The sequence below is a fragment of the Chiloscyllium plagiosum genome, chromosome 1 (assembly GCF_004010195.1).
Source record: "Chiloscyllium plagiosum isolate BGI_BamShark_2017 chromosome 1, ASM401019v2, whole genome shotgun sequence".
Classification (NCBI taxonomy): Eukaryota; Metazoa; Chordata; class Chondrichthyes; order Orectolobiformes; family Hemiscylliidae; genus Chiloscyllium; species Chiloscyllium plagiosum.
Genome location: NC_057710.1, coordinates 22,253,797 through 22,276,979, shown reverse-complemented (window position 1 = coordinate 22,276,979; position 23,183 = coordinate 22,253,797). Strand labels below are relative to the sequence as shown.

General features: G+C 40.6%; 1 protein-coding gene across 7 annotated transcripts in view; it reads right to left on the bottom strand.

Annotated features, from left to right (window-relative positions):
• ptpra (protein tyrosine phosphatase receptor type A) overlaps positions 1–23,183 on the bottom strand; it is a 308,647-nt gene that overhangs the window by 30,232 nt on the left and 255,232 nt on the right. For all 7 annotated transcript variants that reach the window (XM_043701175.1, XM_043700933.1, XM_043700779.1 and 4 more), the window contains 3 exons: positions 19,513–19,662; positions 12,094–12,187; positions 5,499–5,575 (listed from right to left, as the gene is read on the bottom strand). In XM_043701175.1, the coding sequence (XP_043557110.1) occupies positions 5,499–5,575; positions 12,094–12,187; positions 19,513–19,662 (321 nt within the window). The remainder of the gene's footprint in view (positions 1–5,498; positions 5,576–12,093; positions 12,188–19,512; positions 19,663–23,183) is intronic.

Below are 23,183 nucleotides of genomic sequence, written 5' to 3'. Positions count from 1 at the left end.
CGAATAAAATATTCAGGGGAAGATGATTTTTTGAAAGATAAAGCAGAAAGGAAAGGGTGATGGTGTGGCACTGTTGGTATGAAATATAAGTACAATAGCAAGAAATGATCTTGAATTGAAAGATGTAAAATTCACACAGATGGAGGTAAGAAATAAAAAGGACAAACAGACCCAAAAATGAGTAGTCTATAGGCTGCATAACAGTACATGGTGGAACAGTGAATAAATCAGGAGATAATAAGGATATGTGACAAAGGCAGTACATAGGTAATTTTAATCTTTGTGTAGAGTCAGATTGGAACAGGAAGCCGTGGGGAAGAATAGAGTGGATATGGGACCATTACCTCGAACAATACCAGAGGAAATGGAAGCTGGTACAATTACAACATTTAAAAGGCATCTAGATGGGTATATGAATAGGAAAGGTTAGAGGGATATGGGGCAAATGTTGGCAAATGGGACTAGATTTATTTAGGATATCCGGTTGGCATGAACAAGTTGTACCAAAGGGTCTGTTTCCGTGCTGTATATCTCTACGACTCTAATATATGTTTGGATCCAACCAGGGATCAGGAAATTTTGGAACTGGTAATATGTATGTAACAATAAAATCTAATTCTAACGAGGCAGGCTTAATAAATGATGTCAGAATAAAAGATTCCCTTAGAAACAGTGACCATAACACAGTAGAATTTAGTACTCAGTTTCAGAGAGAGGAACTTCGGTCAGAAACCTTTCAATGATATCATGATGGATCTGAGCTACATTGCGTGTATTTTCCCTTGATTCCCTTACTGATTGAAATAATGTTCTAATGCAACTTCGTTTTGTAGGTGTTGGGATGATTGCTTCTGTAGTTCAGTATTTGGTCAGTATGTGTTGTTTTCCTGTAGACGCTGGTCTGAAGTTGGGTGTTTGCTCTACTGCAACATCTAGGAATGTTGTTTTCCTCATCTTTAGTGAATTTTATGCCAGTAAGGGTATTATTGATAGTCTTGAATGTTTCCTCTAATTTGTTTCGTTTAGTGATTACAAAGGTGTTATCCACGTAGCAGACCCAAAGTTTGGGTTGTCCCACTTCGACTGGGACAACACATCCACCCTAGGACAAGCCAAACAGAGACACGGACAAGAATTCCTAGAAACATGGCATTCTAACCAGAACTCTATCAACAAACACATTAACTTGGATCCCATCTACCACCCCCTGAGAAAAAGAACAGGAAATGACATCACCAACCTAAGGAAACCTAAACACACAAGCAGAAAGTGGGCCATGTCACCAGTGCTTCATCCGGAGGCTCACTGATGATGTTCACCTAGTATGGTGACAAGACATCTGAAAACAAACCTTCCAGCTCAGCTACCTACTCCAGAACCTCAACCTGAGCTACTAATCTTCTCATAACTCGCTAAAAGCTAAGTAATCTCATGACCAACAGATTTAGGTCAAAGTTCTGCAGTCCTGCCACATCTAGTTGTGAATGATGGGGAGCAATTAAGCAACCTGCTGGAGGAGAACTTTCCATAAATGTCCTCAATGATTGGAGAGTCCAGTACATCAGTGTGAACAAAACAAGGCTGAAGCATTCGCAACAATCTTCAGACAGAAGTACCGAATGAATGGTCTATCTTGGCTTCATCTGAAGGTCCCCAGCATCACAGATACCAATTCAACTCACTCATGTGATAACAAGCAAAGGTTCGAGGCACTGGATACTGCAAAGGCTAGGAACCCCCAAAACATACCATTAATAGTACTGAAGGCAGGCTCCAGAATTGGCCATACTATATTAGCCAAGCAACATTGACATCTATGTGACAGCGTGGAAAATTGCCCAAGTGAGTCCTGCACACACAATTCAGGACAAATATATCCAGGTTACTCTCAATAATCAGTAAAGTGATGGAAAGTGTCATCAAAGTACTGTCAAGCAGCACCTTCTCAGAAATAACTTGCCCTTTGGTGCCTAGTTTGGGTTTTTCAGGGCCACTCAGCTTTTTATTATAATCTTGGTTCAAACATGGACGAGAGAACTGAATTCCAGAGGTGAGGCGAGAGTAACAAGTCCTTGACATCAAGGCCTCGTTTGACTGGTTGTAGCATCAAGGAAAGTCTGCAAAGGGGTATAAATAGATTAAGTGAGTACGCAAGGGTCTGGCAGATGGAGTACAACATTGGTAAATGTTAGGTCATTCATTTTGGTAAGAATAACAACAAAATGGACGACTACTTAAATGGTGAAAAATTACAGCATTTTACAGTGCAAATGGGCCGTGTGTCCTTGTGCATGAATCACAAAATGTTGGTTGGCAGGAGCAATAGGTAATTAAAATAACAAATGGAATTTTATCCTTCAGTGCAAATGGGCCGTGTGTCCTTGTGCATGAATCACAAAATGTTGGTTGGCAGGAGCAATAGATAATTAAAATAACAAATGGAATTTTATCCTTCAGTGTTACAGGGTTTCGGTCTCCTTACATGAGAAAGGATGTACTGGCACTCGAGGGGGTACAGAGAAAGTTGATTCCAGAGTTGAGAAGGTTGACTTATGAGGAGAGATTGAGTAGACTAGACTATACATTGGAATTTAGAACAATGAGGGGGGATCTTATAGAAACATATAAAATTATGAAAGGAATGGATAAGATAGGAGAAGGGAGGTTGCTTGCACTGGCGGGTGAAACTAGAACTGCACAGCATAACCTCAAAATAAGGGGGAACAGATTTAGGACTGAGTTGGAGAGGAACTTCTTCTCCCAAAGGGTTGTGAATCTGTGGAATTCCCTACCCAGTGAAGCAGTTGAGGCTACATTGGTGAATGTTTTTAAGGCAAAGATAGATTTTTGAACAGTAAAGGAATTAAATTTGAGCAGATGGATAAGTGATGCTGAGTCTACAAAAAAAGGTCAGATATGATCTTATTGAATGGGGGCGCAACCTCTACAGGTCTTATGCTCTTATTTATTGGAGTTAATAAAATTCGTAGGAATAAACTCTCAGCCGGTTGGAATCATACCAGACACATGTTTGTGGTTGTTGGAGGTCAGTCATCTCAGTTCCAGCAGATCTCTGCAAGAGCTCCTAAGTTTAGTGTGCTAAGTGGCCTCGAGAATGTTATGCTAAGCTGTCACCTTCAATTTGAACTTAAAGAGATTATTTGGTACAGGTTACGTTGGGGAAGGGAGTTGTAGGATTTGCTCAGTGACAATGATATACTTCCAAGTCTGTATGGTGAATGGCTCGGAGGAGAACTTGTGGGTCATGGTATGCCCATATATCTGTTGCCCTTGTAACTTTTAGATGGTAGTGGTCATTGATTTGGAACATACTGACTAAGGAGCCTTGGTGAATTTCTGCAGTATATCTTGTAGATTGTACACATCACTGCTATTGAATAGACTGCTCTGTCCTGGATGGCATCAACCTGTTGAAGCTACACTTACCTTTATAACTGGGAAGTATCTTCATAATTCTGACTTTTACCTTGTAGATGGTGGACAGACTTTGGGGAGCCAGGTGGTGAGTTACTAGCTGTAAGGCTCCTAGCCTTGGACTTGCTCTTATGGTTACAGTACTTAAATGAGTACTCTAGTTCAGTATATGGTCAATGGTAACTCTCAGGATACAGATTGTCAAGGGATGATGATTACACTCTTTCGTGTTTGAGTTGGCACTTGTTTGGCAAAATGTTTCTTATCAATTATCAGCTCAAGCTTGGATATTGTCCACATCTTGCTGCATTTGGGTTTGAACTTGTCCGAGGATGGATATGTAGTCCCAGTCAAAGTGGTGTCCTTCTTTGTCTGTATGTAAGAATATTATACTAGTATAAGCTAAACAGAGACACACATGAGAATTCCTAGATGCCTGGCATTCTAACTGGAACTCCATCTATAAGCACATCAATTTGGACCCCATCTACCTCTGAGAAAAAGAACCGGTAAATGATATCACCCACCTTAAGAAACCAAGACACATAAACAGAAAGCGGGACATAATACCAGCGCTTCATCAGAGGCTCACTGATGTTACCTAGTATGGTGACGAAACATCTGAAAACAAACCTTCCAGCTCAGTGAGCAAACTTACAACCAGAACCTCGACCTGAGTTATAAATATTCTCAAAAATCGCACATACTACCTTGCAGAATAGAAAAGTGAGTATATCACATATATTCCATGATGTGGAGGTGCCAGTGTTGGACTGAGGTAGACAAGGTCAGAAGTCACATGGACACCAAGTTATAATCCAACAGGTTTATTTGAAATCACAAGTTTTTGGAGTGCTGCTCCTTCATCAGGCACAGAATTTATAGGCAGGGATCAAAAGGTCATATAAATAGTGTGAGTGGAGTATTGATAGGCTGAATAATAAGTCTCTGTAGGCGATGAAAAGTGTCAGATGGTGTGAGTAAAGTGTCAACAGCTGAATAGCAAGTGAGGGGATGACCTATAATTCAGTTAATTAAGGCAGAGAGATAATTACAAAAAATAAAAATAAGGTGGTGCTGGAGACAAACTAAATGACTGGAATAACATGATAGGTATAAGAGTCTCATGCGAGGGTCTAACCAAAGTAACTAATAATCCAAAACTGTACAAACTAATTAAGGTCGAGAAATCATGATAAGTTATCAAGGTGGTGGTGTCAAAACAAGACAGTGAGGAAGATTTTACAAACACAGAACAGTATGGTGTGGTCACCTGCAGAGACTTAAAAACCAGAAGAACTGCAGATACTGCAAAATAGAAATAAAAGCAAATGTTGCTGGAAAAGCTCAGCAGGTCTGGCAGCATCTGTGAAATCAGAGTTAAAGTTTTAGGTTCTGAGGAAGGGTCACTGGACCCGAAACGTTAACTCTTGATTTCACTTCACAGATGCTACAAAACCTGAACTTGCCCAGCAACTTCTGCTTTGGTGACTTATTACTCAGCCTGTTGACACTTCACTCACATCATTTGTATGCTATTTGATCTCTCTGCCTATAAATTCTGATTTGGAGATGCCGGTGTTGGACTGGGGTGTACAAAGTTAAAAAGCAAACAACACCAGGTTATAGTCCAACAGGTTTAATTGGAAGCACACTAGCTTTCGGTGATCACCTGATGAAGGAGCGGCGCTCCGAAAGCTAGTGTGCTTCCAATTAAACCTGTTGGACTATAACCTGGTGTTGTATGATTTTTAACTTTATAAATTCTTGAGACTGTGTACTTCACTTCACCTGATGAAAAAGCAGTGCTCCGAAAGCTTGTGATTTCAAATAAATCTATTGGGTATAACTTGGTCTCATGTAACTTCTAACATACATTCCAGTACATTGATGCCAAATTAAGGAATAACCACCAAAGTGCAGATTCTAGTTCACAGCAGAGAAAAATACTTCTGGAAGCTGTGTTAAGTGCTAAGTTCTAGTGTAGTTTCTTCTCTAATGTTTAATTGAAAACTTGATTTTACATTCAGAATGCACGATAAACTAATTTTGTAAAAACTCACATCAATGAACGATGCATTCACGTAATCTGTGTTCTCTTCGCCTCTCTTTACAGGAATGATAACTCTGTTAAACTCATCTGAAATCACATGGAAACAAAAATGCATAATTATACTGTAACATGCACTGAACACATTGCAATTCAACCAGGGAATGGTATTCTGTTTACCAACTCACATTTCTCCCAACTTATTCAACTATTCTTGATACTTCATCATGAGTATCTGTAATTATTTCCAGTGTCTGAGAGCACATTTTAAAAAATCTTTGTTGGAAGTTGCTCCTGGCTGGGAAACTACTTTACAGCTGAATCAAAACTATAATCTCTACTGAATTGCAAAACCAGTATAACAGATGAACTGTGATAATTGCAACAGCAAAATATTGATGCATTCTCTCACGCTAAAATAAAGCAAGATAATTGCAACATGTTGAGGTTAATAGAAACTTCTAGGGAAATGTGATATACATTGACATCTGTTCTAATTTTTCTCATTTTCTCAAATGAAGATTCGGAACCCACAGAAAAACACTACATGGCCTAACGAAGATCAAGTGTAAGAAAATGCAGGAAGAAGTGCTACCTTATCAACTTGTAGTCCAGCAGTTGCGAACCTACACTAAACAGCCAAAAATGCTTTCTTTTTAGGACATAATGAAATAAAACATTCAAATCGCACAAAAAAGCAAATATAAAAAGCATTGCAATGTAATTTGAGATCAAATGTTAAATAAAGATAAGGGAGAAACACAAAAAGTAGTTAACATAGGAAGAACAAACAGAGTAAGATTCACAAACAGGGAATATCCTGGAGTAACCAGAAACTGAACAGGAAGAACCACATGAATACTGTGGTTACACAATTATAGATTAGAGGCTGGGAATTCAGTGACAAGTAACCCACCCCAGATTCCCAATCCCAATCCAGCATGTACAAAGCACCAGGCAAAACTACGACTGTATTAGTGGATGTCAAGAAACATATTACATCAATGGTATTTAGAATTATGCAGCCTGCTTGATTGTTACACTACCCACCACTTTCACCACTGACACAGAGTCACAGCATAGAAGAGGCCCTTCTGCCTATCGAGTCTGTACTGCCACAAATACTGGGCCCATAGCCTTGAATGTTATGACATTTCAAGTGCTTATCCAAACACTTTTTAAAGGTTGTAAGGTTACCTGCCTCAACTATCCTCACAGACAGTATTTTCCAGACCCTCACCACCCTCTGGATGAACAAGTTTATTTTCAAAATCCCTCTAGACCCCCTGCTTTTCACTTTAAAATGATGCCATCCTATCATTATCCCTTCGACTGAGGGAACAGGCTGCTTTCTATTCATTCTGCCCATGCTCCACTATCTTATACATCTCTATCAGATCCCCCCCTCAACCTTCTCTGCTCCAAAGAAAGCAACCCAAACTTATCCAGTCTCTTACACAGCAGCAACAAATTGCACTATCTACAAATCTTGCTGTGCATGTAGGCTAGTGATAGACTGGGGGCATGACTTGAAGGATGGTGACGGAAGGCATTAGCAAACGTTCAAAGAGCACATTGGTGAACTGCAACAATTGTTCATTTCTGTCTGGTGCAAAAATAGAATGGGAAAGGTGGCCAAACCATGACTTACAAGGGAAATTAGACATAGTATTAAGCCCAATGAAATACTCAAATTGACCAGGGAAAAAAAGACCTGAGTACGAGTAGATTAGAATAGAGCAAGGAGGAATGTTAGTCCAGATTATGCATATAATTATGAATTATAAAATCTGCCCTTTGAGCCTACACTGCCATTCAATGGATCATGGCAGATCTTCAAAACCATCTCCAGATGTATTGTCACATACCTTGATCTCAATTTTGAAAATACTCAACATGGTATAGTGGATTGTGAAGAAGGTTACTTCAGAGTACAATGGGATCTTGATCAGATGGGCCAATGAGTAGCAGATAGAATTTAATTTAGATAAATGTGAGGTGCTGCGTTTTGGAAAGGCAAATCAGGGCAGGACTTACATACTTATTGATAAGTTGCTGGGGAGTGCTGCTGACAAAGAGACCTTGGAGTGCAGATCAATAGTTCCTTGGAAGTGGAGTTTCAGACAGATAGGATAGTGAAGGAGGCATTTAGTATGCTTTCCTTTATTGATCAGTGCATTGAGTATAGGAATTGAGAGGTCACGCTGTGGCTGTACAGTGCATTGATTAAAATACTTCTGAAATACAGCATTCAATTCTGGTCTCCCTGCTAGAGGAAGGGTGTTGTGAAACTTGAAAGGATTTAGAGAAGATTTACAAGGATATTGCCAAGGTTGGAGACAGACAGGTGACCAAAAGACGAAAGTGAAGACTGTAGATTCTGGAGATTAGAGTCAAGATTAGAGTGGTGCTGGAAAAGCACAGCAGGTCAGGCAGCATTCGAGGCGCAGGCAAACGACTATTCCTGATGAAGAGCTCCTGCCTGAAACGTCTATTTTCCTCCTCTGGGTGACCTATAGAGGTTTATAAAATCATCAGGGCGTGAATAGGGTGAATAGACAAGGTCTTTTCCCCTGGGGTGGGTGAGTCCAAAGTTAGAGGGCATAGATTTAAGGTGAGAGGGGAAAGAAATAAAAGAGACAACTTCTTCCATGCAGAAGATGGTGCGTGTATGGAATGATGTGCCAGAGGAAGTGATGGAGGCTGGTATAATTACAACATTTAAAAGGCATTTGGATGGATGCATGAATATGAAGGGTTTACAGGGATTTGACTGAATTCTGGCAAATGGAACTAGATTTATTTAGGATATCTGGTTGGCATGGATGAGTTAGTTTGAAGGATCTATTTCCCCGTATATCTCTATGACTCTAAATGTGCCTAAGAATTCCAAAGGCTCATTACCCTGATTGAAAAAATTCCTCCTCTCAGTCCTAAACAGTCTTGGAATAAGGGGTAGGCTATGTTAATAGTTCTGGGCTTCCCAGCCAGGAAATCAAATGTGGAGAAAGTGAGGACTGCAGATGCTGGAGATCAGACCTTAAAAATGTGTTGCTGGAACAGCGCGGCAGGTCAGGCAGCATCAAAGGAGAAGGAGAATCGACGTTTCTGGCATAAGCCCTTCTTCATGCCCAAAACGTTGATTCTCCTTCTCCTTTGATGCTGCCTGACCTGCTGCGCTTTTCCAGCAACACATTTTTAAGGAAAATAAATGTACCTTGTGAATCTCTGGAAGAATTTGTAATGATCAAAAATGATTACTTTGCATTCAAGTGAAGTCCAGTCTATATAGTCTATTTAATCTTTCCTCACAGGCCAACCGTGTATTTTAGGAACTTAGTTGGTGAACTATTGTACCTCTGTGGCAAATGTATCGTTTTTTAAGTATGGAGACTAAAAGGTTGCATAATACCCCAAGAGTTGTCATATTAAGTCTCTACATAATTGTACTCTAAATATCCAAAATAAAGTTTCTGTACTCAAATCATCTTTGAATAAATGTCAAGATTTACCTTCTTAATTGCATGTTGCACTTGCATATTGACTTTCAGAACAGGTCAGGAATCCCCATGTGTTACTTAAGAGCAAAGTTCACACTTAAACATGTGTTCTCCCACAAAATGCCAAACATAAGATTATCTTTGTCATATTTAATACTTAAATATTAATATTTTCAGGTAAACCAATTTCACAGTCCAATAAAGCCACAAAAGTTTGCAAAGTTAAACTGGGTGTACAGGTACATTTAAGCCAATATTTGAATAAGCTCTGCACAATTTATTATATAAAAGAATAACAGTTTCAAATTTCTCCACTAGAGGATACCAAATGATCATTAATAAAACAACCTCAACAGCTGAATTTTTTGCTCATAATTTATGTAAACTGGTGAATGTAGATTTTTCATGCAGAAAATTCAGAAAGATACAATCATAATCCACACACAGAGAGAACTTAAAATGACAACATGTGTAACAGTTAAGTTAATGGGGGCATTAACTGGGAAACATAATTAATGCTGTCAACAGCAAAAATAATGTGGTTATTTAGTAATCAGTATTCCACAGAATATATTAAGATATTTCATATCAATGAAGTGGATGTAAGACGATACAAAATTGTTGAAAAATAAATCCTAATTGATGAAATTCAAACATATTACTTGTTGAACATATATGAGCTTGGGAATAAACTGATGCAAAAGGAATTAAGCATGGGGGCATGCTACATGTTTGCTAGATCAAGTTGTAATCTGAGAAGTTTGATTGAGAAGCTTGTGTTCTCTCAACCAAACAGGGAGAAGGCACTCAAGCTTTCTGGACTCTACTCTAATTTCAAGTTCTGGCATTAATGTCAAAACATACCTTCTACTGCCTGGACTTGGAATAAACTAGAGTGAAAGAAGTCTAACTGTTGCTCTTGGCTTCAAATGATAGTCTTATCACTCCTGCATTGGAAATGTGTGCAGTGATAACCCAGTGAGAAATGAACTTACATAATACCTCAAAAACTGTCAAGCACTTGTTCTAGCAGATCAACAGAAAAGGAGGGAATCTCAACGCAGCCAAAGGCCATGCACACATTTATTCCTCGAGAGATTTTTTTTTAATAAATAAAAGTGACGTGATGGGGGTGAGCTGCTTTTTCAATGACTGACAGCCCAAGTAGAGTAGGCACTCCCACAGTGTTGACAGGGAGGGAGTTCTAGAATTTGGACCCAGTGATGGTGAAGAAACAGTGAAATAGTTCCAAGTCAGGATGATGTGCGGGTTAGAGGGGAACTTGCAGGTGGTGGCACTCCCTTTCATCTGCTGCTCATGTCCTTCGAGGTGGTAGAAGTCCCAAGTTCGGAGAGTGCTGCAGCCTCTTGTAAATTGTATTCATTGCCACTAGTGAAGTGAAACTGGAAAGTGACAGATTGAATGCCAATCAAATGGGTGCTTTAGCCTAAATTTCTAGGTTTTATTGGAGTTACTGCCACCCAATCAAGTGAGGAACATTCCATCACATTTCTGATGTGTGTGTGAGATGTGAGTGTGTGCGTGTAGCTGTGGGTTGCGCAGTCCAAAAGGATCAAGGTGACTATGGTCCCAATGACTTTTTTCTGGGGGTGTGGGGAGGATGCTAGCTTTACAGTTGGTGAGGATTTACAGCAGGTTTTAATTCTGATAGCTTTCGTATAATTCTTTCAATTAGAAGTTGATCCCAGTTAGACAACTGTAATCTAAGGATACCCAGTCAGCTCCTGATGTTGCATTCCCAGTTAGACACACCCTCACTTGACTGCACATAAATTAAATAACTGGAAGTGGAACGATAGTAAAAGCCATTCTGCGAAATGGTAGCTACCTTGATCAGATCATTTCTCTCTATCAGATTCAAGATAGACCCTAAGTCAATAACTGCTGGTTCTAAATAAAATGGGAGTCTACCTCAGATAGCCTGGAAGGGTAACATACCATAAAAGTTTAGAGGTTTAAGCAACAGATGAAGCTAGCTATTCTACACTGCTATGCAATAGCAACGTGATTGATGTTTGCCAGAAACAGGATGGTGCCATCAAGCCAAAAGGATATTTTAGCCTATTACACAAACGAATGATGAAGTACCCTGTATATGAATTTTTGTGGCAGCATAATACCGGTTACGTAGGCCACATATCCCAAAGACATACAAGTGTACAAAATATGATATCCCTTTGTCTATTCGTACTAAGTAAGTTATTATTGTACTCAACCTGCTTGCACTTGCAAAATTCCCAAGTGGCCAACATGGATGTGATTCTGTAAATGGACAACATCTGCTTGAGCGCTTGAAGAAAAGGGGTCTGAGAAACGCGCACGTCATTTTGGTGAATCTGTGCTGATCTCGTAAGTCATCCTGAAAGTGCGGCATTCAAACACAAAATACCTAAAGGCGCTTTTTATTGCAGACCTCTTTAAAAAGCTTCTTATTTTTTCCAATATATCTTCATAGCTATAAGGAGTTTGATTAGATTAGATAACTTAGTGTGGAAACAGGCCTTTTGGCCCAACAAGTCCACACCGACCCTCTGAAAAGTAACCCAACCATACCCATTCCTCTACATTTACCCCTTCTCCTAGCACTATGAGCAACTTAGCATGGCCAATTCAGCTAACCCGCACATTTTTTGGATTGTGGGAGGAAACTGGAGCACCCGGAGGAAACCTACACAGACATGGGGAGAATGTGCAAACTCCACTCAGACAGTTGCCTGAGATGGGAATTGGACCCGGGTCTCTGGCACTGTGAGGCAGCAGTGCTAACCACTGTGCCGTCCACTAGTTTGAGCTTTCAATTCCCTTCATTACTCGGTGACATTTAATTAGACTAGTTATAAACGTTTGCAGTACAAAATTGCAAAGTTTATACTTCGGCAACTAAGGAGATTATCAGTAAAATTTTATGATTAATGCAAAACTTCAGTCTTTGTTATTTATCGTAGCACACAAAAAAAGAGACACTAGAATTGGATGGTCAATTAAGATAATTCTTTGATATTCACACTTCAGTTTTGCATGGCATAATTAGAAGTATTTCTCAACCAAAGCACAAACAGCAGACTAGTTTTTAAAAGAAAATCTTACATGGGATGATCTGAAGCACTCTGTTTTTCTTCATGTTGGCTGGCAAATTGCCTGTCCTCATCTTGTCATTCTGTATTTTGATTGAGGTCAGCTTCTAGGAAAAGGCAAATCACCAAATTCAGTTGGTACTTCATAATATCCTTTACAACTTTTTTTAAAATAAGCAATAAATAATATGCAAAATGTTTTCTTTAGCTTCTTTTCAGTAAGATTTTTTTTTATTTCCTAAGCCCAAGCATTCATGAGTCCACATGCTGAGATCCAAACTTGGAAGGAACAGGGAGGTAGTCAATGCTTGATGGAAAGAATATTTTGAACAAATCCTCAATAAGACAGTCTTCAACTGAATACCTCAACTTACTTTTCAATATCCCAGCCAAATAGTTCCACAAAACCATAGTATAAAGCTAAGTGTAATAGCTGCTTAACAATGAAGGCTCTGGAGATGAAATCCCTGCCAAAATTCTACAACATGGAGATACACTCTTTGTAATGTCAAATTTCTCATCCAGAAGAGCATATGCCAAGGTAGCTCAGGGATGCTGTGATCATGACTAGATTCAAGAAGGGACAGCAGTTATCCTGCTGTTTGCCACAGGAAAGTTCATTATACAGGTCCTCCTTAATTTCTTACAGGTCCTCCTTAATTCCTCCTGAAGAAGGGCTAATGCCCGAAACGTCGATTCTCCTGTTCCCTAGATGCTGCCTGACCTGCTGCGCTTTTCCAGCAACACATTTCCATCTCTGATCTCCAGCATCTGCAGACCTCACTTTCTCCTCCTTAATTTCTTCCCAACATAGCTGAAGAGTTCCTTCCTGACTCAGTGTGTTTTTTTTACCAATTTAAGTATACCCCAAGACACGATCTTCACAACAAATCAAGAAGGGATAGCGAATCGCAGCACCAACTGTTGTAAGTGACCTATTGTTTTCAAGAAAGCCTTGGATTCTGTCAACTTCAAAAGCTTATAGAACATCCTCCTCAAATTTGCTGCCATGTTCCACAATGACAACCACGTTGTGATATTCACCAATGGAAATAAGTACAATAGATCCTACATCAGTGCAGAATGGGATAAAAGAAAATGCTATGACACCAATCCCTCTTTTCTACCTTGCTTGCTACAATACAGAATCTAACCTCCAGTAACTATTAATTTTCATTCCCACAATGTGGACATTAATGGTTAGGCAACTATTTATTTCATATGCTTAGTTGCCCTTATAAAAATGACCATGAGCTGCTTTCAAGAATCACCCTATTGTCCATATGTTGTAAGAACAGTTGAACCCTGATTATCCGAATGAGACGGGTGGGGAGTATTTTGTTCGGTAAATTGATAATTTGGATAATCGATCTGATCGTAAACAAGTGGTAATTTATGAGTGCCGGTTATTGAACATTTCTCGGTCATCCAGCAACACCATCATGCCGTTTAACTGATAAATGAATGCTGAGTTGTCTTATGCTGTTTTATGGAACCTTGCGATCTTGTTCCGATAATCCAAAATTTGGATATTTGATGTTTGGATAATCAAGATTGCACTATTCACCCACAATACTATTACAGAGTTATAGGATTTCGACCCAATGACAGCCAAGAAATGGTGATCTAGATCAAGTTAGGATGACGTGAGACTTGGAGAGGACTTTTGAGGTGGTAGCGCTCTTGTGCATTTGCTACCTTTGTCCCTCTGGGTGATAGGGATCACAGGTTTGGCACGTATTGTCCAAGGAGTCTTGGTGAATTGCTCCAATTACCCAAGATCGACAGGAAACTTTTCACTTTGCTTTCCAAAATCAGAATTATTCCAACTTCAATGTGCATGATGCTTATGCATAAACAAACTCAAACTGAATTTCTGCCCTTGGTGATTTCTTCTCTAAAACATCTCAAAAAAAGTGTTTGGTTCAATACCTATTAATCTAAGGCCTGCTTCCAACTAGCTCCTGTATTACAATACTGATTCTAATTGATTAAGATCACCAATGAGGACTTGGAAAATCATTTCCAATAACTTAGGAGCCTCCTCTCAATGAAGACAGATAGAGATGATAAAATTCATTGTCATCTCCAGGTAACTGAGGAAAAGAATACTTGAGGACCAGGATCTCAAACTCAAAACTAAGGTCATTGTTTATTCGGTAGCAGGGAATGTTGTGCTATTTATTTTGAAGATCTGGACAGCCATTAACGAATGTCTCAAAGAAGTGGAGAAGTACCATCAGCAGTGCCTTCACAAAATACTCCAGAACTAGTCTGAAAAGCAACACCCTCTCCCAAGCCAACGTGTTTAGCATTGAGGTAGTAATTTCTGAAAACCAGGTCCACTGGACAGGACATGTTGTTCATACTTGACACTAGACTTCAGAATATCTCCAACATCTGCAGTCCTCACTTTCTCCTACTAGACTTCAGAAGCAAATGTTCTAGTTGGAATGTAGTGGCAACATGAGACTCCCAAAGGAAAACAGAAATACTTCAGTGATGTTATCAAAAGATTCCTGAAGAGATCTAACATAGGTTGTGACTGACAAAAGGGAAAACATTCCTTTAGAAAGGTACCAAATACATCAAATGACAGTGTTGGAACACAGAGGCAAAGCTGAGGAAGTGGAGAGTGTACAAACCTCCAAACAATTCCACTAGTCGAGTCTCCAAGCATTGCCTGCCCCACATTTGGCAAAGTCTCCAGACTGTACATTAGTTAGCTCAGAACTCATTGAACTGGGTTCTCCTAGACTCCCAGGAACTAAGAATAATTTAAAGTGGAGTTGTATAAAAGACCAGAGTTAGTGCAAGTATCTGAAGGTTGTAGGGCTGGTTAGACTGGAAATAGGGAGGAGATATGGCATGAGTGGAGAGGGCATGGAGAGGGTGCAAGTTAGAAAGCACTTAAAGCAGCAATTTATCAGCAAGCACAGTAGTGATGGGAAAATGGTAGTCAATACAAGTTGTGATGCACTTGATAGACTATAAAACATAGAAGCAGAAGTAGGACATTTGTCCCATTGAGTCTATTCCATCATTCAATGAGATCATGGCTGATCTGATAATCGTCAACTCCACTTTCCTACCCGTTTCCCTATAATTCTTGATTCCCTTACTGATTAAAATCTGCTTATCTCAGGATTAAAAATATTAAACCAACCAGCCTCTACAGCCCTCAATGTTCAGGCACATGGTGCTGGAGGTAGCATAACATCATGGATAGAGGATTGGCAAATAAAATGACAAAAAATTGGGATAAAAGGGGATTTTTAGGATGGCAACCTGTAACTAATGGAATGCCATAGAGATCAGTGCTAGGACCACCATTATTTAAGTATATATTAATAACCTCAACAAGGAAAGTGAACAGCTAAGATCTTGACCACTTCCTTGTCTATATTCCTCTGCAGATTCATCACTTGCATTCTCAACTTTTCTTTTTATTCTCAACTATTTTTGTATCATTTGCAAATGTAGCGATATACTATTCAAGACCCTATTCAAAAGGGCCACAACACACTGCAGCACACCAGAACTGCAAAAAGAGGAAGAGAAACACCTATACAAGATATTCGCCAAAAACGGATACCTCCGCAATTTCATCAACAGATGCCTAAGGGAAAGACAACGGAATGATGACATGCCGCAACCAAAAGGACTAGCCACACTACCACACATCAAGAACATCTCTGAAATGACAGCCAGACTACTGCGACCACTAGGACTTATAACAGCACACAAACCAACAGCCACACTCAGACAACAACTCACCAGAACGAAGGACCCGATACCCAGCATGAGCAAAACTAATGTAGTATACAAAATCCCATGCAAGGACTGCACAAAACACTATATAGGACAAACAGGAAGACAGCTAACGATCCGCATCCACGAACATCAACTAGCCACGAAACGACACGACCAGCTATCCCTAGTAGCCACACACGTAGACGACAATCAACATGAATTTGACTGGGACAACACTACCATTATAGGGCAAGCGAAACAAAGAACAGCCAGGGAATTCCTAGAAGCATGGCACTCATCCACAAACTCCATCAACAAACACATCGACCTTGACCCAATATACCGGCCACTACAGCGGACAGCTGAAACTGACAACCGGAAGCGGCAGGGACAGGCCACTATAAATGCCGGAGGAAACACCACAGAAGCGCTTCACAGGAGGCTCCCAAGTACTGAGGATGTCACCTAGACAGGGGACGAAACGTTTGCAACAAAAACTTCCAGCTCGGCGAACAGAACCACAACTACGAGCACCCGAGCTACAAATCTTCTCACAAACTTTGAATATATGTTCACTTCCCTCCTCCAAATCATTGATATAGATTATAAATAATCCTAGCCCCAGCTCCCGCACTTCACTAGTCACAGGCTGCCATCCTGAAAATACAACTCCTTATTCCAACTCTCTGTCCTCCAAGCCTTCATCCATGCTAATACACTACGCCAAGGGTGCTTATGAAATGACTTCTGGAAATCTAAACACACTACATCCATTGCTTTATTTTTACCTATCCTACTTACTACTTCTCAGGTAAGTTTAATGAATTTGTCAGGCATGATTTCCCCTTCATGTAGCCATACGGACTCTGCTTAATCATATTATGAATTTCTAAGTGCTCTGTTATTATATCCTTTATAACAGACTCTTAACATTTTTTCACGTGAACTTGCCGTAACAACTTTTATGGTCCCCCTTTTTTTGAATCAAGTTATTTTGGTAGTTCTTCATTCGCGCAATACCTTTCCAGAGTCGAAGGAATCTTGAAAAATTGCTATCAGTGCATCCTCTATCTCGCTACTTCCTTTAAAATCATAGGATGCATCTCATCAGGTCTAAGGGACTTCAGTCATTTGCTCCATTAGTTGCCTTACCACTTTTTCCTCTCATGATGTTCCTTCTATTTCTTCTGTCCTCTTTGCCCCTTGATTATTTAACATTCTTGGAATACTGTTAGTGTCTTCTATCATGAAGACTGATGCAGTATTCAACTCGTCTGCCATTTCCTGGTTCCCTAATATTATTTCCCCAGTCTCTTTTTCTAAGGGGCTTATGTTTACTTTAGCCTCTCTTGTCCTTTTTATATCATTAAAGAAGCCCTTTTTTGTCCATCTTAAGATTACACTTGCAAGTTTAACCACAGAGTCTTTTCTTTCCTTTTTTTAGATAAACTTAACCTTATGGAGGGTTGAAGATCAAGGTTGAAGGCCTCTCAATAGTTTAGATTAGATTAGATTACATTACAGTGTGGAAACAGGCCCTTCGGCCCAACAAGTCCACACCGACCCGCCGAAGCGAAACCCACCCATACCCCTACATTTACCCCTTACCTAACACTACGGGCAATTTAGCATGGCCAATTCACCTGACCCTGCACATCTTTTGGACTGTGGGAGGAAACCGGAGCACCCGGAGGAAACCCACGCAGACACGGGGAGAACGTGCAAACTCCACACAGTCAGTCGCCTGAGGCGGGAATTGAACCCGGGTCTCAGGCGCTGTGAGGCAGCAGTGCTAACCACTGTGCCACCGTGCCGCCCAATAGTGTATTAGAATAGTTAAGTCTAGAGAAAATAAAGAAATGGATTAGGACGAGTCTAGTAATCATACATAGGTGGAAATAGATGGTCTTGAGTGAAGCCATGGGATGTGTGATTAGGAAATCACCCCTGGAATCAAATATGCCACCAGAAAAGTAAATGGTTTGTTCCAGATATTCACTAGGAAGGGGGATACAGCGGCTAAGGGTTCAGGTTAATGTCAAGTAGTGAAGATTGCCTAAATCCTCCCAAGTTATTTTGTAGAGATTCTGCTCAGTAAGATAGAGATGAAAGAGAATATCAACTAAAATACCTGCAATATTCAAGGAAACTTTGGCCTACTGATTGCAAATACCTTGATATGGGCAATTTCGTATTGTAAAGAATACGCAAATACCATGCTGTTCTTTTGAAAGCAAAGAGCAGAAAGAAATGGTAAAGGACGATGACGAGTAGGAACAGAAATAAGAACAAATATGGTAAACTCAATTAGAAATCAGTTACCTCGACCTGATCAGGTGCACCCTAGAAGTCTGTGGGAAGCTAGGGAAGTGATTGCTGGACCCCTTGCTGAGATTATTTGTATCATGAAGGGCTGGAAGACTGGAGGTTGGCTAACATGATGCCACTATTTAAGAAAAGTGGCTAGGAAAAGCCAGGGAACTGTAGACCGGTGAGCATTGACACTGGTGGTGGGCAAGTTGTTGGAGGGCATTCTAAGGGAAAGCATTTACATGCATTTGGAAAGGCAAGGATTGATTAGGGATAGTCAACATGACTTTGTGCATGGGGAATCATGTCTCATGGACTTGAATGAGTTTTTTGAAGAAGTAACAAAGGGAATTGATGTGGGCAGAGAGGTAGTCATGATCTATATGGACTTCAGTAAGGCATTTGACAGGTTCGCTAGGTTAGACCTCATGGAATAGAGAGAGAATTAGCTATTCAGATATAGAACTGGCTTGAAGGTAGAGGGTGGTGGTGGAAGGTTGCTTTTCAGACTGTAGACCTGTGATCAGTGGTATGCAACAAGTATTCGTACTGGGTCCATGGCTTTTCATCATTTATATAAATGATTTGGAGGTATAGTTAGCAAGTTTGCAGTTGACACCAAAATTGGACATGTAGTGGACAGTGAAGAAGGTTACCTCAGAGTACAACAGGATCTTGTTCAGATGGGTCAATGGGCTGAGCAGTATCAGATATAATTTAATTTAGATAAATGTGAGGTGCTGCATTTTGGAAAGGCGAATCAGAGTAGGACTTATACAGTTAATGGTAAAATCCTAGGGAGTGTTGCTGAACAGACACTTGGAGTGCAGGTTCATAGCTCCTTGAAAGTGGAGTCACAGGTAGATAGGATAGTGAAAACGACATTTGGTATGCTTTCCTTTATTTCTTAGAGCATGGAGTATAGGAGTTGGGAGGACATTTTGCGGCTTTACAGGACACTGGTTAGGCCACTTTTGGAAGATTGTGTGCAGTTCTGATCTCCCTCCTACTGGAAGGATGTTGTGAAACTTGAAAGGGTTCAGAAAAGATTGACAAGGATGTTGCCAGGGTTGGAGGATTTGAGCGACAGGGAGAGGCCGAATAGCTGGGGCTGTTTTCCCTGGAATGTCGAAGGCTGAGGGTGATCTTATAGAGGTTTATAAAATCATGAGGGGCATGGATAGGATAAATAGGCAAGGTATATTTCCTGGGGAGGGGGAGTTCAGACCTAGCGGGCATAGGTTTAGAGTGAGAGAGAAAAAATTTAAAAGGGACCTAAGCGGCAATGTTTTCTTGCAGAGGGTGGTGTATGTTACGATTCCCCTCAGTTAACTGTATTACTGAATCCATAAACATTTCCATTTCTCACCTTGAATTCTTCCTCCAGACCATTGCAACCTGATCCAGATACTCTGTTGTAAAGTTTCTGCAAGTGGCTCTCAAGTGACGTGACTTCCAGCTCTGTGTCCCCATATAAATAATGCTCCAACAATGCTTGATATATAAACACATACTGCATCTATAATGAAATAGCAACAAGTTTACTTCCACTGGTAAATATTAAAAAAATTAATGTCCTAGGTATTGACATTCCGCAATGTCGCCGATCTTCTTGTCTCAAATTCATGAATCCAAGGATCAGAGTGGCTAAAAACAAACATGTCTGAAAATTAATGGCTGAAGACACAAAGGCAGGAAAATATTGTGCAACAAGGAATCTTAGAAATTTTGTACTTATAAAGTGCAGTGAATGAAAATGATTTTGGACCACTTCAAATAGAAAGAATCATTAGATATCAAGTGGTAAAGACATCAGTTTTCCTTTTATGTATCTTCTATTCTTGTTTTGACCAACACATTCTTCAAATCAGTGACCTCAGCATATGAGCATTCAATGAAGGTGTAATGTTGTAAAGGATGAAGTGCAAGTGAAGTATATATAAATTACCATATAATAATAGATTATATAAAATCACTGATTTGTCAAAATATTATTTTAAATACTCATTTATATTTTAGCCCAACTCTCTATATTCCCTGGTAACTGAAGATTCAAGCCATCCCAATACAGTCCTTCCCATACATGGTCAATAGCTCTCCACTCCCACATTCCAATAATTCAGGACAACCCTTCCCAAACTGGGGTAACCGAGACCCCGGAACCAGTTACAGGGACCCAGGAGCCCATTTCAGATACTCCGGCCAATGTCAAGCAACAACCGGAGGAACAGCGGAGGAAGAACAAGAAGAAGAGAGAAAGATGAATTCTATTACAGTAAAATCTTGCATTATATTCAGTGCTTCAAGATGGCACCAAGAGTATGGCAACACTTTGCATATATCATGCAGAAAAACACTTTAAACTGTACTTTTATATATGTGACAATAAATCTAAATTTAATCTAATTCAAAACGCCATCTTCCCCCGCCACTAACTCTGTCAGCAGCCTGTCTTCCCAAACCCTTCGCCAATCACTCAGCAGCCCCTTCTCCCACACCCCTTCCTAATTACTCAGCAGACTCTCTTCCCAAACACTTTCCACAATGAACTTTGCAGTCCCTATTCAAATGCTTCACCTACAATCACTCAGTCACTTAGTGATTCCACTTCCTATCTCCTTCCCCACCACAAACTGCCAAAACTCCAGTTCTACTACCACCAGCAGCAGAGGCCCATTCTCACAATTTACCACATACCACAACTGATGAATCTGTGCTCTGTCCCTAAGATTTGAGCTTCAATTTTTTATAGCATAAATACCTGACAATACCAACTAATCAGCCAGCAGTGGAATATGCCCCTCTGGTGGCATTATTGGCAACTCCCCCAGATATTCTCACAGCATTATTAATAGCAGAAAGTTTTGGATAAATAAAGAGGAACAAGTAGATGTAATGTAATTGACTTTCTGAAAGGAGTTCGATAATGTTCCAGACGGAAGGCTACTTAAGATAAGAACCTCTGTTGTTTTCTTTTTTTTTGGGGGGGGGGGGGGGGGAAAGAGGTTGATTGTGGCGGCAGTGGTGGTGTTGGGGGGACGGCGGCATAAATACATAAGCATTGAAAGAGGACTGGCTAACCAGTGGAAGGCAGAGTTGGGGAAAAAGGGGAACTTTCATGATGTCAACGTAAAACATAGAAAAGTACAGCATAGAACAGGCCCGTCGGCCCACGATGTTGTGCCGAGAATTATTCCTAATCTAAACTAGACTAAAATAACCCCTCAATTCACTGCTATCCATGTGCATGTCCAGCAGTCGCTTAAATGTCTCTAATGACTCTGCTTTCACCACCACCACTGGCAACGCATTCCATGCATTCACAACTCTCTGCGTAAAGGACCTACCTCTGACGTCTCCTTTATACCTTCCTCCTAATATCTTAAATCCTGCCCTGGGGAAAAGTCTCCGGCTATTGACTCTATCCATGCCTCTCATTACCTTGTATACCACAATCAGGCCACCTCCCTTCTTCCTTCTCTCCAGAGAGAAAAGTCCGAGCTTAGTCAACCTCTCTTCATAAAGCAAGCCCTCCAGTCCAGGCAGCATCCTGGTAAACCTTCTTTGCACCCTCTCCAAAGCTTCCGTATCTTTCCTGTAATAGGGCAACCAGAACTGGACACAATATTCCAAGTGTGGTCTCACCAGGGACTTGTAGAGCTACAGCAAAACCTCGCGGTCCTTAAACTCGATCCCCCTGTTAATGAAAGCCAAAACACCATATGCTTTCTTAACAACCCTATCCACTTGGGTGGCAGCTTTGAGGGATCTATACACTTGAACACCAATATCCCTCTATTCCTCCACACTGCCAAGAATCCTGTCTTTAATCCTATATTCAGCATTCAAGTTCGACCTTCCAAAATGCATCACTTTACATTTATCCAGGTTGAACCCCATCTGTCATTTCTCAGCCCAGCTCTGCATCCTGTCTATGTCGCGATGCAGCCTGCAACAGCCCTCAATACTATCAATGGCACTTCCAAACTTTGTGTCATTTGCACATTTACTAACCCACCCCTCAACCTCCTCATCCAAGTCATTTCTAGAAACTACCAAGAGCAGAGGCCCAAGAACAGAGTCCCGCGGGCCACCACTCAACACTGACCTCCAGGCAGAATACTTTCTATCTACAATCACTCTTTGTCTTCAGTCAGCCAACCTATTCTGAATCCAGGTAGCCAAATCTCCCTGTATCCCATACCTCCTGACTTTATGAATGAGTCTACCATGGGGAACATTATCAAATACCTTGCTGAAGTCCATAAACACTACATCCACTGCTCGACCTTCATCAACCTGTCCCGTCACCTCCTCAAAGAACTCAACAAGATTTGTAAGGCATGACCTGCCCCTCACAAAGCCACGTTGACTGCCTTTAATCACACTATGCTTTTTCAAATAGTCATAAATCCTATCCATCAGAATTCTTTCCAAAATCTTGCTGATCACAGACGCAAGACTGACTGGTCTGTAATTGTCAGGGATTTCCCTATTACCCTTCTTGAAAAGAGGAACAACATTTGCCTCTCTCCAATTCTCCAGTACGACTCCCATGGAAGGTGAGGAAGCAAAGATCTCTGCCAGCGGCTTAGCAACCTCCTTTCTCGCTTCCTGGAGCAACCTCGGATAAATCTGATCTGGCCCTGGGGACTTATCAATCTTAATGTTTGCTAAAATTTATAAAATTCATCAATCTTGATCTGTTCAAGCCTATTTCCCAGCTCCTCAAAGTTCTCACTCACAACAAGGTCCCTTTCCTTTGTGAAAACCGAAGCAGAAAACTCATTTCGGGCTTCCCCTGTCTGTGCACAACTTCCCTACACTATGGTAAAAACAATGACTGCAGATGCTGGAAACCAGATTCTGGATCAGTGGTGCTGGAAGAGCACAGCAATTCAGGCAGCATCCGAGGACAGGCAAAATCGACATTTCGGGCAAAAGCCCTTCATCAGGAATAAAGGCAGAGAGCCTGAAGCGTGGAGAGATAAGCTAGAGGAGGGTGCGGGTGGGGAGATAGTAGCATAGTGTACAATAGGT